This window comes from Cetorhinus maximus, chromosome 17, assembly GCF_964194155.1.
Source record: "Cetorhinus maximus chromosome 17, sCetMax3.hap1.1, whole genome shotgun sequence".
Taxonomy (NCBI): domain Eukaryota; kingdom Metazoa; phylum Chordata; class Chondrichthyes; order Lamniformes; family Cetorhinidae; genus Cetorhinus; species Cetorhinus maximus.
This window is the reverse complement of record NC_135895.1, coordinates 83018988-83037271: the sequence shown is the minus strand read 5'-3', so window position 1 is coordinate 83037271 and position 18284 is coordinate 83018988. Positions and strand designations below refer to the sequence as shown.

The window sequence follows — 18284 nt, the reverse complement described above, 5'->3', positions numbered from 1 at the left end:
ATGACCTCAACAAGTTCTGAAGACCTTCTATTTCAATTGGGATGAGGTGCATGTTGCTTTAGTTTCAGCTGCTCTTTCAGGCTGAATCTGATGGCTTAGAATTGTCATCCAGATCCATGAAAAAATTGGATGTTTGATTCTGACATTGTGCCACTTTAATATGCTAACTTTTACTCCTGGCGATGGCTCCAAGATATAATTAATAAATTGTGTAAGTTTTGTAGACTTGTCATGAAAAAGCATTCTACTATAAAATACTCCAGACTTGGTCATTTGCATCCTTAAAAGTCAACAAAGCAAAGGGGGAACAAGAGAATACACTGGGCAGGATTTTTACCTTGTCAGGCAGGCATGGCGGGCGAAAGCAACCGCTGCCCGCGATCGGGACCTGACCACAATTTCACACTGGCTGGTCATTGGTTGTATTTTTAATTGCACACTGCAGTGCTGAGCACTGCCGGGGTGGGGGCGGGAGGAGGGTGAGCGCGGAAATTTGCACATGCGTGCGGATGCGTGCAATGAAAACACCCTGAAGGCGCGCAGAGCTGCATCAGGGAGCTGAAGATTTATAACAGTACAAATAAAGATTTTAAAAAATAAGGTGAACATTTCCCCTCATGTGACGCTGTCACATGAGCAGGGACTTGTTATAAACGAGATTTTAAACATTTTAATTTTATTTCTAATTCCTGTTGGAAACCTCATCCCGTCCGTGGATGAGGTTTCATAAAAAATCCAAAGGCCACTTGGCCTTTTCGCCCGCCTGCCAACCCGAACAGTTGGACGGGCAGCAAAAAATCCAATTTAATGAATTGATTAAGGGCCTTAATAGGCCTCTTAATTGTCTGCAGACGTGCTGCTGCCTTTCGTATGTGCCTGCCAACCGAAATATCGAGAGAGTACAATTTTACACCTGAGCCTCCCCAGTGAGAGAGAAATTCTGCCCACTGTCTATTTTCTTTCAAGTTCTTGGCGAAAGTTAAGTAGGTAACTAATAATCTAGCAGCACCTGTAGTGATTTTTTAATTCATTTATGGGATGTGGGCGTTGCTGGCTAGGCCAGCATTTATTCCCCATCACTAATTGCCCTCGAGGAGGTGGTGGTGAGCTGCCTTCTTGAACTGCTGCAGTCCATATGGCACAGGTACAACCACAGTGCCGTGAGGGAGGGAGTTCCAGGATTTTGACCTAGCGACAGTGAGGGAACGATGGTGCAGGCACAATGGGCCGAATGGCCTCCTCCTGTGCCGTTAAAATTCCGTGATACTGTGATATTTCCAAGTCAGGATGGTGAGTGGTTGGAGGGCATCTTGCAGGTGGTGGTGTTGCCATGTATCTTGCCCTTGTTCTTCTAGATCGCAGTGGTCGTGGGTTTGGAAGGTGCTGTATAAGGAGGCTTGGTGTGTTTTTTAAAAATATATTCAATTAAGGGATGTGGGCATCGCTGGCTGGGCCAGCATTTATTGCCCATCACTAGTTGTCCTTGAGAGGCCATTCTTGCTAGGCCGTTTACTGTGGTTCTAGAGTCACATGTTGGCCAGACCAGGCAAGGACAGCAGATTTCCTTCTCCAAAGGACATTGGTGAACCAGATGGGTTTTTACAACAATTGACGATGGTTTCATGGTCATCATTAGACTTGTAATTCCAGATTTATTATTGATTTCAAATTTCACCACCCCAGTCCTCAGAGCATGGTCCAGTGACAATACCACTACGCTACCGCCTCCCCTGTAGTGCATCTTGTAAATGGTACACACTGCCGCTGTGCCTCGGTTTTGGAGGAAGTGAATGTTTGTGGAAGGGGTGCCAATCAAGTGGGCTGCTTTGTCCTGAATGGTGCCAAGCTTCTTGAGTGTTGCTGGAGCTGTACTCATCCAAGCAAGTGGAAAGTATTCCATCACATGCCTAACTGTGCCTTGTAGGTGGTGGACAGGCTAGGTGGGGAGGCTGGTGGTGAATCAGGCTAGGTGGAAAGGCTGGTGGGGAGCCAGGAGGTGAGTTACTTGCTGTAGGATTCCTAGCTTCTGAGCTGCTCTTGTAGCCACAGTATTAATATGGCTAGTCCAGTTCAGTTTCTGGTCAATGGTAACCCCCAGGATGTTGATAATGGGGGATTCAGTGATGGTAATGCCATTGAATGTCAAGGGGAGATGTTTAGATTCTCCCTTGTTGGAGATGGTCATTGCCTGGAACTTGTGTGGCACTAATGTTACTTGTCACTTGTCAGCCCCAGCCTGGATATTGTCCAGATCTTGCTGCATTTGGACATGGACTGCTTCTGTATCTGAGGAGTCGCAAATGGTGCTGAGCATTGTGCAATCATCAGTGAACATTCCCACTTCTAACCTTATGTTGGAAGGAAGGTTGTTGATGAAGCAGCAGAAGCTGGTTGGGCCTAGGACACTACCCTGATACCATGATTTAAGTTGCGACTTAAACAAAATAGAGCAGTATCTAACCTGTGCAGCTCCAGGTTTTTCCTTGAAGCTAATTTTGATTGTGAGCTTGCATGACCAATTGATGGGAACATATTTTACAGTAAATCAGCATTTTCATTATGTAATCTATTTATGTGAAATGAAAACAAATTGTGGGGGATTGTACAAGTCGAAGTAAATGTAAATCCAGCAAAGTACGTTTGTCACTTTATTAAATCCAGCCGTACACAGGAGTCATAAAATGATAAAACGTATGGAGAAAACATCAGTTGAACTGACTGTGCAGCGTAAACAAAAATGAAAGACCTTAAAAAATGTTTGTGGAAGAGGATTTGAACTCTGTCAACCATCACTGGTAGAACAGCATAAAATTTGCAGTGAGAAAATCAAGGGGATTGTAAATGAACACTGAAGTAGAATGAGTTTATCTGCTCCACTGTTCATCAAGAATTCCTTCTCCCCACTAACCCCTTCTCCCCACACCCACCCCAGGGAAGAAACTGACTATCCCATTCAGTGGAAAAGGCAAAGTGGACTGAACGCCAGCACTAAACTGAAGAAAACTTAAACAGCACTCCTTCCCCAGTCTGATCTGAAAATGAGCCCAGTCATACGTCCATGTGTTTCAGATGATCAAAGAACCATGATGGCATTTGAACTCCTGTTCTCTGAATTGCTAGTGTACTAACATCACCACTTAGTCACCATATCCGGATGTCGCTGAGATTAGCACAAGTAGCTACTCAGTCTCAACTGTCTAAAACTTTTATTCAGGATTCAGTACAGCACTGTTGTCCAACCTTTTGGAGCTGATAGTGGAGGCACATGTCACAACCAGTGATCTGGCTGCATGTGAGTTTCATAGGCGATAATGTGCTCGTGCACAGAAACACTGGCTGTAATGCAATAAAAATCTAAACCGCTGCTCTCACACATGTAAGAACCTGACACATCCTCCTCTCTCTCCAGTTTGAAATTTTGGCAGGTTTCACTGTTAGCTCTGAAGTTTGTGGACTGGAGAAGTGATGAAGGCCAATTCCTGATCACTCAGAATCCACAGATAAGGGAGCAAGCTTAAGGTCCCAGAAATTCCGTGAACTGAGACTGAGCAGAAATGGAAACTGGCTTGGACCACGTACACAAAATTGAATGGAATTGACAAGGACATTGTGGACGGCTTTACACAATTACTGCAGGATAAGTAACTTCACTCCAGGTATAATTGGCATATGGAGGTGTGTGGTGTGCAACTTGATCTAGAAAGAAACCAGCAAGACAGCTGGGGACAGTTAGCCAAATAAGATTTCTTTATTCAAATGAACATAGCAAAAGAAATAAAATGTGTGTTGGAAGCACAAATTCAGTTTAAAGGGTATTTTATATATTAGCCATTACAGAGACAACCTGAGCATGATCGGGAGCTAAATATAGGATCAGTAGAAAGGCCCTGGGAATTGGGAAAGAAGGAATAACACTATTGATGAAAGACAGTCAGGCAGCAGAAGGAAGGAGATTCAGCAAGGATGATCAAGCAGTTGAAACACTCTTCTTTTTCTTAGGCAGTCCCTCAGGATGATGATGACTTTCTTCCACCCTGGGGTTGTGGACCCTGAGGTGAATAAAAAATCCAATGCTGCATCCGCACACTCTGTCACAGGTGGCAGGTAGTGTTTGATGAGGCGGGTAGGTGTGAACTTGGATTTTGGTACGCTGCTTCCATTGTTGGTGCTTGGCCTCCACCTGCCAGAAACACTCAATGGTTGACACTTCAGCGGATGCTTCTTCTCCAGTTTGGGTGGCCTTGAGCAAGAGGGATGTTGCATTTTTTCATGGAGGCCTTGAGGATGTCCCAAAAACAGTTCCTCTGCCCTCCTGGTAATCGCTTGCCGTGATGAAGCTTGGAGTAGAGAGATTCTTTTTGGAGTCTTATGTCAAGCATGCAGATGATGTGGCCTACCAAACATAGCTGCTTAACCATAACCAGTGCCTTGATACTGGGGATGTTGGCCTCAAGAGAGGACACTGACATTGGAGCGCCCATCCTGCCATTGAATTTGCAGGATATTATGGAGGCATCGCTGGTGACATTTCTCCAGGGATTTAAGGTGTCTGCTGTACACTATCCATGTGTCTCACATATACAGGAGGGCAGTTAGCACTGCAGCCCTGTAGACCATGAGCTTGGTGCTGGGTTTGAGGTCTTTGTTATCAAACACTCTTTGCCTCAGACAGCTGAAGGCTGCGCTGCCACACTGGAGGCCATGTTGAGTTCCATCGTCTATGTCTGCCCTCGCTAAGTGGAGGCTCCCGAGGGATGAGAAATGATACACCTTGGCCAATGGTTTACTCTGGATCTTGATAGTTGTGTTGCACAGTGGGATCAGGCTAGTAGAGGACCTTTGTCTTCTGAATGCTTAGCCTAAGGTCCATTCTTTTATATGCCTCCATGAATGCATCGACGATAGTTTGGAGCTTGGCCTCTGAGTGTGTGCATACACAAGTGTCGTCAGTGTACTGCAGCACAATGCGGGGTTGAGTGATCTTGGTTCTGGACTGGAGGCGACATGGGTTGAATAGTCTGCTGCTTGTCCTGCAGAGTAGCTTCACTCCAGTGGGGAGCTTCTTGGAGATGGGGTGGATTGTCGCAGCAAGGAAGATGGAAAAGAGCGTTGGTGCGATGACACAACCTTGCTTGACCCCACTTTGCACTTGTATTGGGTTGTGGCAGATCCGATGGTAAGGATCATGGCTTGCATGTCATTGTGCAGCAGGCAGAGGATGGTGATGAATTTCTGCAGGCAGCCAAATTTGAGGACGCACCACAATCCCCCTAGGTTGATAGAGTCGAAGGCCTTCGTGAGGTCAAAGAAGGCCAATGATAGAGGTTGCTGCTGCTCTTTGCATTTTTATTGGACTTATCTTGCTGTGAAGATCACGTCCATTGTGCCACTTAATGGACATAATCTGCATTGTGACTCCGGTCGGAGCTCTTCAGCCACTGGGAGAAGGCCTCTTGCAGTGACCTTCCCCGTGGTGGACTGCGGAGATGCCCCTCTGTAGTTACTGTAGTCGGTCTTGTCTCCTTTTTGGAAGATAGTCACAATTGCAGCATTTCAGATATCCCCTGGCATGCTCGTTCCTTCCAGATGAGGGAGATCAGGTCATGTATTCTTGCCAAGAATACTTTTCCGCCGCATTTTAGTATTTCCACAGGGATTCTGTCTTCCTCGGTGGCTTTATTGGTTCTCAGCTGTCAGTTGGCCTTTTCAACCTTAGGTCGGGCTGGATTGTGTTGAGGTGATGGCGGGGATAATGCAGTGGAATGTGGTTGAGGGGACTCATGTTGAGGACTGAGTCTTGGTTGAGGAGATCCTCGAAGTCCACCTAGAAGGAAAAGGATGGCAGACGCATGAAAACACCACCTACAAGATTCCCTCCAAGTCACACACAATCTTGACTTAGAACTATATCGCTTTTCCTTCACAGTCGGCAGGTCAGATCCAGGAGCTGGCTTCCGAACTGCCTCTCTGCCCTTGATGAGCGCCACACCATTCTTAACTTTAAGTGGAGTAGGTCCTTGGGTGCTTGGGCCATAAATGGTCTTGACTGCACTGAAGAATAGTAGAATGGTATTGGTAATGAAGGAATGATAAAAGATGCAAGACTTTGGTAGAAGTTGTCCACAAAGCACATGTCAGGAGTGTGATGGAATACTCTCCACATGCCTGCATGGGTTCAACTCCAACAAACCTTGAGTAGCTCAATACTATCCAAGACAAAGTAGCCTGCTTGATTGGCAACCCATCCACCACCTTAAACGTTCGCTCCCTCCACCGCTGGTGCACAGTGGCAGCAATGTGTACCATCTACAAGATAGACTGCAGCAACTCACCGAGGCTCCTTTGATAGCACCCTCTAAAGCCGTGACCTCTACCACCTAGAAGGACAAGGCTGGCAGATGCATGGGAACACCATCACCTGCAAGATTCCCTCCAAGTGACATACCGTCCTGAATTGAAACTATATTGCTATACTTCACTGTCGGTGGGTCAAAATCCTGGAATTAGTTTCCGAGCAGCACTGTGGGTGTACCAACATGACAAGGACTGCAGTGAATCGAGAAAGTAGCTCACTACCATCTTGGCAATGGCAGTTAGGGTGGACAGTAAATGCTGGTCTTGGCAGCAACACTCACTCATGTTGAAATTCTGGTGGGTTAAAATATAGTATTGCTTAAGCCCAATGAATAGCTTTAGTTTGAGCAAAACCTTTGATGGCTAAGCCCTCTTAATCGCATATACAGGACATATATCTGGTATATCGATCAATTCTTGTTCCGAATCAGACACAATCCCAATTGTAAATAACTCTATACATTAGGGGAAAGGTATACTTAACGATAAAGACAGACTTTTGTGACTTAGGTTGGTTGATCAGGCTAAAAATGACAATTCTGATGACAATCTTGCCTCGAGGGTTTCCAGTACATGGCTAGCAATAGGCCTTCCAGTGCTTTGGTTTTTAACCATGATTTTCGCAAATTGTCTCTGATAGGATACAATAGGACAGTTGAATGCATCCTGCCTATCTGATTTTGGAGAATCTTTCAGTTCCAAATAAGGGTCACCAAGGCCATGGAGGACTTGTTGCTAACCATCTTATCAGATCATCTATTCCTTCTTAAAGAAACTGCAGTATGGGAAAAAGTATGGGAATTGAAACAAACTTAACGAATTTTAAGGATAGCCAAATCTTTTAACGTAAGTGCTGATTAATTATTAAACGTTCAATTCTAATGAATTGAGGCTCACTACTTATCATCTGTTTCTGACTGGTGACTAATTAATACAATTCTTTGGTTTGATTAATTACAGAATACAAAATAGCTTCTTCAGTTAAATGTTACTCTCAAAATAGCTTCCTTGACCTTGTTAGCTTACTACAGTGAATCTGAAATGAAACTAGTCTAAAAACAGTTAAGTTCTATTAAAATTCACTATCCAGGCCTACTTGCATTTCCCAGATAGAGAATGAAATATATTGGCAATATATTGATCCCTCACAACTTATGTGATCCATTTATCTCCTTTGAGGCATGTAAATTGTTTCTCCATTATGTCAGTGATTAGTGAACATTGTCTTAAATCCTTGATTAGTCATAAGAGACTGCCAACTAAAGTCAAAACTCATGGAATTGAAGGCAAATTATTGAACTGGTTAGGAAATTGTCTGAGGGGCAGGAGACAGAGTAGGAATAATGGCAAGGTACTCGAATTGGCAGGATGCGACATGTGGTGACCCAAAAGCATCTTTGTTGTTTTCTCAACTATTTACAGTATTTATTCATGACTTTAGTGTTGGGATAGAACACAACGTTTTTAAGTTTACAGATGACGCTAAGATGGACAGCATTGTAAGTAGTATAAATGAAAGCATAAAATTACAAGAGATACTAATAGAGTAAGGGGGTGGGGAAAAACTGCAGCAAATAAGTTTGTGTAGACACATGTGACGTCATCCATTTTGGACCTAAAAAGGATAGAAAAGGGTATTTTATAAATGGTGAAAAGTTATAAACCATTGAGATCTAAAGGGACATGAGGTTCAGGTCTTTGAACTGTCATGAATAAGTACAGAAAATAACTAAAAGTCAAATGGAATGCTGACTTTTATATATGAAGAGCGAGGATACAAGAGGGTCAAAGTTATGCTGCAGCGATGTACTTGGACCACACAGAGAGTATATGAGCAATACTGGACAGTACATCTTAGGAAGAATCATTTTGGCCTGAGAGGGAGTGCAGTATTATTTTACTAGACTCCCACATGGCCAAGGGCTAAATTATAAGGAGATATTACACAAACTATGGTTGTATTCCGTGGCGTTTAGAAGGTTACAGGATGATTGGATTTCGAGATATTCAAGTGAACGGATAGGATGGATAGAAACTACTTACATTGACTGGGGAGCCCAGGACGAGGACATCGTTAAAAATTTAGAACCAGACCTTTCAGATGTGAAGTTACAAAGTTACACACAAAGTGTAGTGGAAGTTTGGAACTCTCTTCCGCAAATGACAATTGATGCTAGATCATTGTTTTAAATCTGAGAGTGATAGATTTTTCATAACTCAAGCCATTAGGAATATACTACAAAGGTGTACATGGAGTTAGGTTGCAAATGAGCCATGATCTAATTGAATGTCAGAACAGGCTGGAGGGGTTAAATGGCTACCTGCTTAGATACATTTTCTGATTAAGTTTGGATAAGGACCGGCAAAGAAAATTGCTTCCTCCAGTTGCACCTGATCTTGTTCCAGAGATAAAAAGAGAAAAACAAATCTTAGCTAATTAAGGCATGTTGGTTAAGACTGAGCAGTACAGACTGGTCTTAAATTATATCCCATATTCATGGTGTGTTACAAATCTCACCCATAGGGTTGTGGCAATTAACATTGACGTCTCTGGTTAACGATTGTGAAGATTGGCCAGGATTCCTAGCCTGATGATTATCCTGTGACTCTTGCTGGCCAGCAACACAAGATCATGCAGCCAATTGGAAAAGAATTTGATTCATGCGTTTTGCCAGTGTGCCAGAGAGTATATGCTATGCATGTCTGCTCAGAATCATTTCTGAAGCTGCTTTTAGTCTGCTGCTCATTTAGTCTGGATTCAGGGAGCCTGCTGAGCACCAACCAACCATAACTTATTAAAATGGGCTTTTCACCATGTAGTAAAATTGTAGATCCATGAGGGCCTATATTCTGCTCTGGGATAAGAATATATTCAGGAATGTAAAGGCAGAATGTCTCTTAAGATACATCCGCTCCAGGAATACAATGAAAACAAGTGCGAGTATAGAAGGCTTCATTGCATAAATGATGCATCTTTGATGGTGACCTGGAAAATAGTAATTTACTTGTCAAAACTCATAGGAACAAATGGAGCTAATCTCATGGCTTTGGGGAATTTCTAACTGTCCAAAGGAATGGCCTGGCAGGATAAAGAAGAAATTTCTCTGATTATTCCAAGTGTTTAGGAGTTAGGGATTAAGGAGCAGTTTTCAATCTGTGGTCCGAAAGTGTCCTCAATGTTGAACTGCAAATGGTTGCTGATGGAAAATCCCAACAATTTAAAGAGATTAGTCATACAGTAATCGATACATCAGTTGGCTAAAAAAAAAACGTCCTCTTCAGAGGCTTGTGCAGTTGATTTACATAGCTAAAGTACACCCCAATACTTCTGTAGCATTCAATTCAAGAATTATATTGACTTGTGTTTCGTTTGTCAATTGTCAGTCCAGTGCATGAGTTTGTAGTGAGTGAAGAAGCCCACCCTTAAAAGCTTGAGTTGGTGTAGATGGGATGGAGGGAAGAAATCAATTGTGTAGTTAGCTTGTGAATTAATCTTCAGATCGGCTACGTTCAGTCTGCTGTACCTGATTTACCCATCTTACTATTGCTGAAACCTTCGTAGGCGCATGGCTACTTGCAAATTCAAACAAAGTAAAAAATCCTTGTGTCCTGAAGTGGAAGGATCACTGCTCTGCTTTAAGGTTAATTTTTGAGTTTGTGCCCATAAGCAGTTCTACTCCAATGCAGAAGCAATTGAAATCCATCCCTCCCTTTAAGCTACGTGCCCTCGCTGTCCTGGTAGTTGTTAGTTCCCTGGAGAGAAAACCAAGACGAGAAGATTCTTCCTTGCTGCACGTGCACACATCCTCATGACGAAAGCTGTCGTTTGGAGCCCTGAGGGCAGACTCCATGTTCCTAGATAGCTAACTTGGTGTAGCCAAGAAACAGGTAAGACGGTGGGTTGAATAGCTGAACTTCACAAGATATGCAAAAATTGTCCAACTAAGGTTTTTCAGTCGCACAAATAACAGCTGCCCCCGTACAAAAATTTTATGAAAGAAACAGCAGGAAGACATGACCAAATTATGAGTGTGAAATCTGAAGTAAATCTCTTGATGAAGAAGCATCGCATCAGGATAGGACCTTGAACCTGAATGCAAATTTATTGAGTTCAAAACCACCTTAAAAAGACTATCTTATGAAGAAGCAGTTCAATAACAATGAAAGCAAATTAGCTGCCAGTCAGACTCTCTTAGATGGGAAGAATTTATCAGGAATATACAATTTCAAACACTTATCTTTTCCACATTAAAGACATTGCAACAAGCCTGTAAATACTGTGCCTGCAGCTGTGCTGAGGGGAATGAATTAGAACGCAGTACAGAGTGAATTTATAGAATCGATGAAACAGCTATTTTCTTTCAAGCTCAAAGTATAATTCCCATTCTAGAACTAATGTGCTGTGAAGGAAATTAGTATTAATAAAACAATAGTGCTGGAGAAATTAATGGGACTGAAAGGCGATAAATCCCCAGGGCCGGATAATCTACATCCCAGGATACTAAAGCCATGGAAATAGTGGATGCGTTGGTTGTCATCTTCCAAAATTGTGTAGATTCTGGCAGATAGGAGGGTGGCAAATGTAACCCCGCTATTTAGAAAAAGGAGGGAGGGAGAAAACTGTGAATTGCAGACTGATTAGCCTAACATAAGTAGCAGGGAAAATGCTAGAGTCTATTATAAAGGGTGTGATAACAGCACATTTAGGAAATATCAATGGGATTAGACAAAGTCAACATAGATTTATGAAAGGGAAATCATGTTTGACAAACCTACTGAAGTTCTTCGAGGATGTAACTAGCAGATTAGATAAGGGAGAACCAGTGGATGTGGTGTATTTTGATTTTCAGAAAGCTTTTGATATAGTCCCACATAAGAGGTTAGTGTGTAAAGTTAAAGCACATGGGATTGGGGTTATTATATTGGCATAGATTGAGAATTGGTTAGCAGACAGGAAACAGAGTAGGAATAAATGGGTCTTTTTCGGAGTGGCAGGCGGTGACGAGTGGAGTACTGCAGGGATCAGTGCTTGGGCCCCAGCTAATCACAATATGTATCAATGACTTGGATGAGGGAACCAAATGTAATATTTCCAAGTTTACTAATGACACAAAACTTGGTGGGAATGTGAACAGTGAGGCGAGTGTTAAGAGGCTTCAAGGCGATTTAGACAGATTGAGTGGGCAGATACATGGCAGATGCAGTATAATGTGGATACGTGTGAAGTCATCCACTTCGGTTGGAAAAACAGAATGGCAGGGCATTATTTAAATGGGGATAGATTGGGAAATGTTGATGTACAAAGGGTCCTGGATGTACACCAGTCACTGAAAGCAAGCATGCAGGTGCAGCAAGCAGTTAAGAAGGCAAATGGTATGTTGGCCTTCATTGTGAGAGGACTTGAGTATAGGAGCAAGGATGTCTTACTGCAGCTGTACAGGGCCTTGGTGAAATGACACCTGGAGTATTGTGTGCAGCTTTGGTCTCCTTACCTCAGAAAGGATATGCTTGCCATTGAGGGAGTGCAACAAAAGTTCACCAGACTGATTTTTGGGATGGCAGGATTGTGCTATGAGGAGAGATTGGGCCAATATTCACTGGAGTTTAGAAGAATGAGAGAAGGGGTCATTGAAATGTGTAAAATTCTGACAGGGGTGGACAGACTGGATGCAGGGATGATATTTCCTCTGGCTGGGAGGTCTAGAATAAGGAGTCACAATCTCAGGATATGGGGTAGGCCATTTAGGACTGAGATGAGGAGAAATTTCACTTAGAGGGTGGTGAACCTATGGAATTCCACTACCACAGAAGGCTGTGGAGGCCAAGTCACTGAATATATTTAAGAAGGAAAAAGATTTCTGGACTCTAAAGGGGCATTGGAGAACGCAGGGGTACGGCAATGAGATCGAGGATCAGCCATGATCATAATGGATGGCGGTGCAGGCTTGAAGAGCCGACTGACCTACTCCTGCTCCTGTTTTCTATGTTTCTATGAATGAGCTAAATACTTGATTCTCTTCAAAACATTGTTGCACAGCACAAATGCTCCTCTCACAGAAAATGTGCACCTTGCTTGCTGGCAAATTTGAAGTTTCCCGTGTTCTGACTGACCCAGAACCTGTATTTTTTTTAGGAAAGTAATCGAGAACCATAGTTTTCAGCCTGTATTGAGCAACAATTTATTCAGGAATTAAGGCTTTTGTTTCAAGTGTTACCCGAGATTAAGTATGTACTTTTAATTTGTTTTTCTTCAATATCTGTAATATTGAATGTAAATGTCGAGCCTTATGACCACTGGAAATTGCAAATTAAGGTCATGCATCCTAAGGGGACAAAAATATCTGACTGTAATATGCAATGCAGAAGTTACATTCACAGAACACTAAGCAACATGCTGCATATTTAAAAGTAGTGCCTTTGATGCAAATAAGCCTTTGTATATTGGTTTGCTGCTCCTGGTTTTTGTTTTGGATTGGGAGTTCATCTTGGGTTTTAGGGATGCATAAGCTCAGCCATTTCCTACAACCTTAAATGCGTAGACTTGACCTGAGAAATGCTCATCAGTCATCTAATAAAAGTTTTCATGGATTTGGCTAATGAGTTAATTTACATTAATGTAAATGCATAATGGTCCAGGTTGATTGGACTGTCCGTAGAAACCCTTTCTGTGTCACAAAGTTGTGCTTGTTCACTGATGCTTTCCTGCTTTGCCCCTGCCCTAGGTCAGCCTGTTGTGGTTCCTCAGCCTGCCGTGGTACAGATTCAGTCCCAAGGTCTTCCTGCTTCCCAACCAGTTATGAACATTGCTGGTGGAGCTAACTGCATCACCACCGTTCCAGTGAGAGTGCTGACACCTGCGAACAGAAGCATGATCAATGGAAAAGCTCCAATGGCAAAAACTGTCATCCCAACACCTCCACCGGCTGGAATCAGCAACAAGAAGCCAGATGTAAGTTTCACTTTTTTTGTGTTTTTAACAGATATTTGTAATAGGTTCATCCCTGAGCAAAGAAAAAAGACTTTCAGCCAAGTTTCTGTAGCTGTTGTCATTTACTGGTTAGGCATATATGGTCTAAGCATGAGGTTACAGGCCATTCGTTCCAACTGGTCTTTGGCATTTGTACTCTCACCCTGCCAGCATATCCTCCTGTTGCTTTCTCACTCATGCTTTTATAGCCTACCTTTAAATGCATCCACCTTTTTTCGCCTCAACTGTTCCTTGCGGTAGCAAGTTCCACATTCTAACCACTCTCTGGGTGAAGGGATTCCTTTTGAATTCCCTATGGGATCTATTAGAAATTATCCTATATTTATGACCTTTAGTTCTGGTCTCCCCCAGAAGTAGAAACTTCATCTCTGCTGGAAGATGCAAGAGACTTGATCATTCTAGTGTCCAAACTGTGGCCTGAGGACCTGCAAACCATTGAGTCAGGCCAGGTGGTTGAATGTATCTTTTCATTAATATTTTTTATTCACTGAGGTTTGTCCTATTTGAATTTATTGAACCTGGAGATTTGCAGAGGACTGTTGTTGGTACAATTGCCTCACTGAATAAATCCTGTTTAAGAACATGAAGATCTGTTATGATCTGTAGCTTGAGAATAAAGGCAAGTTAACATAATGTTGATTTGATCCTTCTGAAAACACAAAAATTGGACATGGCTGGTTAGTTGTTGATAAAATGTGAGCTTTATTTTAAATCTATCCATGAGTCCTGTGATTTCAATCATGAATTACTGGTAACGCACCTCCATTCTAGCCGACTGCTTCGAACTGATTGCTGAAATGTACAGTGAGACATGGTGCTGCTGCCTGGAGGTTGTTGGTGTCTAGTTTGTTTTCTGTTCCTGTTTACACTTGGCTGAAATACATGACAGAGAGGTAAAAAGGGAGGGAAAAAAGCAAATTGCATGAGTTTTGACAGGTAAGTAAGGGCAAACAGGATAGAGGAGGAGGGGAAGGGTGAGTTAAGGAGGAGAGGTGAATTTGTGAGGGAATGTGAGGAGAAACTGATTCAAAAAATGGAAGCAAGGAGGAACAAGAATGAAATTGAAGGATATAAATGGCATGTCCAAGGTAACTTGTAATGATGAACTCTGTCTTACTCCATGACGCATGATGTCCCCATGGCAATACACTCGTGTTTTTAATGCATTTTTCGTTAGATTTGTGTTCAGGGTGTTAGTGTGTTCTGAATTTAAACTTTTCTCATTTGGCAACCTTAAGTGCTTAGTTATTTTAATTGAAACTGATACAAAAAAACCATTATGCAATCTGAAACAAAAAATGCTCTGAATTAATCCAACATCTGTAGTGTTGATGTGAAGCAGCTTCCCTTTGTAGTTAGAATGTAAATGCAAGCTGAATCCACAATCATAGTAACCACATTCACCTTAGAGTTCCGAAGAAGAGTCATATTGGACTCAAAATATTAACTCTGTTTCTCTCTCCGCAGATGGTGCCAGGCCTACTGAGTTTTCCAGTATTTTGTTTTTGTTTCAGATTTTCAGCATCCGCAGTATTTTGCTTTTATTTCACCTTAGAGTTGGTTGGTGCTTTAATATGCAATTTGCACCACATTAGTTTAACTCCAGTGTGCAGTCTAAATCACTCTCCATGCTGCTAAACTTGTAGTGCAAAGGCAACTGGAAAGAGACAGGCTCATAGCCCACATCACCCTTCATAATCTGAGTGATATAGATGAGATCAAGCTTTTGGCCCCCTTGGCTTATCCACCCGGAAAGAATGTCCAGTCTTCCTGTCATCACGTGAAGCATTTTCTGAAATAAATCCAAGCTTTTTGCCTCAAACATTGTACCTGGAAGTCTGTTCCACATACTGATTACGTTTTGTTTAGACAAGAATTTGCTCATATCAGTCCTAATTTTGTTTTTCAATAATTTTGAACTTGTGCCACTTGTTTTCTTTGAAAACTGAGCTTGAAATCATGTTTTGGATTTATCTTTGATTTCATTTCACATCTCAAGTACTTAAACTTGAAAAAGCCAAGCTTCTGCAACCCTTTCTTATAACTCAGTTCCTTGACAATAGAAATCACTCTCCTCCACACTTTGTTCAGCCATTTTGTTGTGTCTCAGTGTCAAAACTCAAGAGACCTGACCAAAGAAGAGCACAGTTTAAACATGGTTATGTTTGACTGGTTTGACTCTATAATTCAAGAGGTTTGCTGGTTGGCTGAGTTGAAATGAATCACACCTGAAGCACCACCTTTTTTTTGCCTTTATATTTGAATTTAAACTAGTTTGTTAAGTAGTAGATTTTACTTTACTTTGTAGAATTAATCGTTTGGAGCAAATTAAAGTGTACCCTGGTTAGTGTTGAAGAATGGCAAGTTCACATAGATTTTAACTCATCATCTCTTTCCAGTCTGTGGCCTTAGCAGTCCCATTCTAAATAATGGGACATTTGTGTGTATGTGTGCATGTATAGTTGTTGTTGGACATTGGCATTCATCCTGTAACAGCTAGGAACCCATTTAACTTCATTTAAACTCTTTGTACATGGAAATAGGGGCATTCCCTGCCATCTGTGACCAGATGTGGAGAAAGCTGATGCTATTCATGATAAATTGCCCAAACATTCCTGCATCTTCAGTTGTGAAACTATTGTGCTATCTCAATCATCCAAAGATGTGCCTGTTAGAAGTGTGGAAAGGCACTCTTGTCATTTTTAGTTAAAGCCACCGCTCTGTTGCAAACTTGGCTGCAGAATTTACCCCACAAGTGAGAGAATGCCAGTCAAGTAGTGTCTATGAAGAGCACTGATGTGGATGTGGTCTTGAGCAAGTGGCAAGTGGTGCATGTCCTGAACAATTTCTTTGTATGTGCACTATGGAAGACTTGGCTGACTGTTTGCTGGACATGTGAGTTGACATTTCAGAAAAGGAGGAAATTTTAAGGACAATCGTAATGATTGAAAAGGAAGCGATTGAAAGATGGAAGGCTACTGAATTCATTAATTTTAAGAGGCAGCTGCACAGGAATTGGGTCAGCAAAATTAATTGAGGGATAGCAGTAGTAAACAGTGTATTTTGATTGTTGAGCTGGCAAAGGTGGCTTTCTTATGGTTTATGACCAGGCGCGGAAGGATTGAATGGCTACCCTCTTTTCCCCCTCCTTGTTGGACTGCAACAGGTTTTTTGTTTGAAAAGGATATACTTGCCAATTCAGTGAGTACTTAACTATTTATGCACTGTGATCATAAAAGAACCAAGAGGACAAGTTTACTTGAGTTTAACAAGGAAAGAGGTTATCTTTATTACACACGCACGCACACACGCACACACACACACACACACACACACGCACCATATATATAAGAGTCGGGAAGGATAGGTTGGCCAAAGTAGAATACATCTAACAAGTAAAAGAGCCTGCATTTGGCTTGGCTGGTTTCAGGCTGAATAAAGCTAGAGACAACTGAGTCGGTTGTACTTCGAGAGATGGTAGTACTGGATTGGATTCTTTTAAAAAATCTCTGTCTGCAGCAGGGTGTCCTGGATGATCAAAGTCAGTAAACAAGGCTCAAAGCTTACCAGGTAGGTTGGAGAAAAAAGGAGGCAGGAGGGACCCCACTTAGATCTTCTCCCTAAGCTGCTTGTCCTCAGTTCTGCTGAGAAAACGTGTTGAAAACATGCAAAGGGTTGGTTTGCCATGTGACCTTCCTTCTCTAACTGCCAGAAGCATTTTTTAAAAATATCCATGTATTCCAAAGGTGACTTGATTAGCTCATGCCTGGAAGCTAACTTAACCAGGGTCCCATTGTCCAAGTGATTTGCCTTAATGATCCCACAGCTCAATACCTCAGTTAATTGCCATAGATGCCTTGCTAATAAGACAGGAGATATGAGTACTGTACTTCACACTCCTGTGAAGTCATTGTTTTTAACGGGTTTTGCAGACAAACTGACTCCACTCCAGTGAATTGCAATGTGGAAATTTTGGTCATGTAAATTGGGGTTAGCCATCTTAGGCTGTGTGTTCTAGGCTGTGTGTTCAAGTCTCTGTGTATTTAAAAACTCTGATTTCAAAAGTTCAATTCAGGTTTCCAGCCAGTAGATTAAAAATCATTATTTGGTATAAAGCACATTTTCATGACGGGTTCTGTAAATTCTCTGTTGTTGATGTTATCTTGGCAATGTGGTTTTTGTATTATTTAAACATGGATGCTTCTTTGATGCCACCTGTGTGTTTTATGGTAAGTGACTGTTGCATTTCTCTGGAGGATTTCAATCCTAGCTGGAATCCCTATCTCATTGGCTTGGTTTAAATGTTAAAAATATACTAGACAGATGTGGTCACATAACTATTGATTACAACCTTTTAAGGGGCTGTATTGAATCTCCATTCACAACATAACATTCCCAAAAACCTGACCAAAGACTACCCAAAGCCATCTACCATGCACAAGTCAGGAGTATGATGGAATACTTGTCTGGATAAGTGCAGCTCCAATAACACTGAAGAAGCTTGACACCATCCAGGACAAAGCAGCTTGCTTGATCAACGCCCCATCTACCACCTTAAACAGTCACTTCCTCCACTAGTGATGCACAGAGGCAGTAGTTTGTACATCTACAAGATGCACTGCTGCAACTCACCAATGCTCCTTCGACAGTATCTTCCAAACCTGCAACCTCTACCACCTGGAAGGACAAGGCAACAGGTGCATGGGAATGCTACCGCCTGCAAGTTCCCTCCGAGCCACAAACAATCCTGACTTGGAAACAAATGGCTGTTCCTTCACTGTTGCTGGGCCAAAATCCTGGAGCTCTCACAACAACACCGTGGGTTTAACTGCATCAGATGGATTGCAGTGATTCAGGAAGGTGGCTCAACGCCATCAAGGGTAATTAGGGATGGGCCTTAAATGCTGGCCTTGCCAATGACACTCATATGCTATGTACGAAT

The 18284-nt window shown here is 42.2% G+C and overlaps 1 protein-coding gene across 3 annotated transcripts in view; it reads left to right on the top strand.

Annotated features, from left to right (window-relative positions):
* The window catches only part of atf6 (activating transcription factor 6), a 367278-nt gene that overhangs the window by 41361 nt on the left and 307633 nt on the right, over positions 1 to 18284 (top strand). For all 3 annotated transcript variants that reach the window (XM_078561554.1, XM_078561552.1, XM_078561553.1), the window contains exon 7: positions 13077 to 13303. In XM_078561554.1, coding sequence (XP_078417680.1) covers positions 13077 to 13303 — 227 coding nt within the window. The remainder of the gene's footprint in view (positions 1 to 13076; positions 13304 to 18284) is intronic.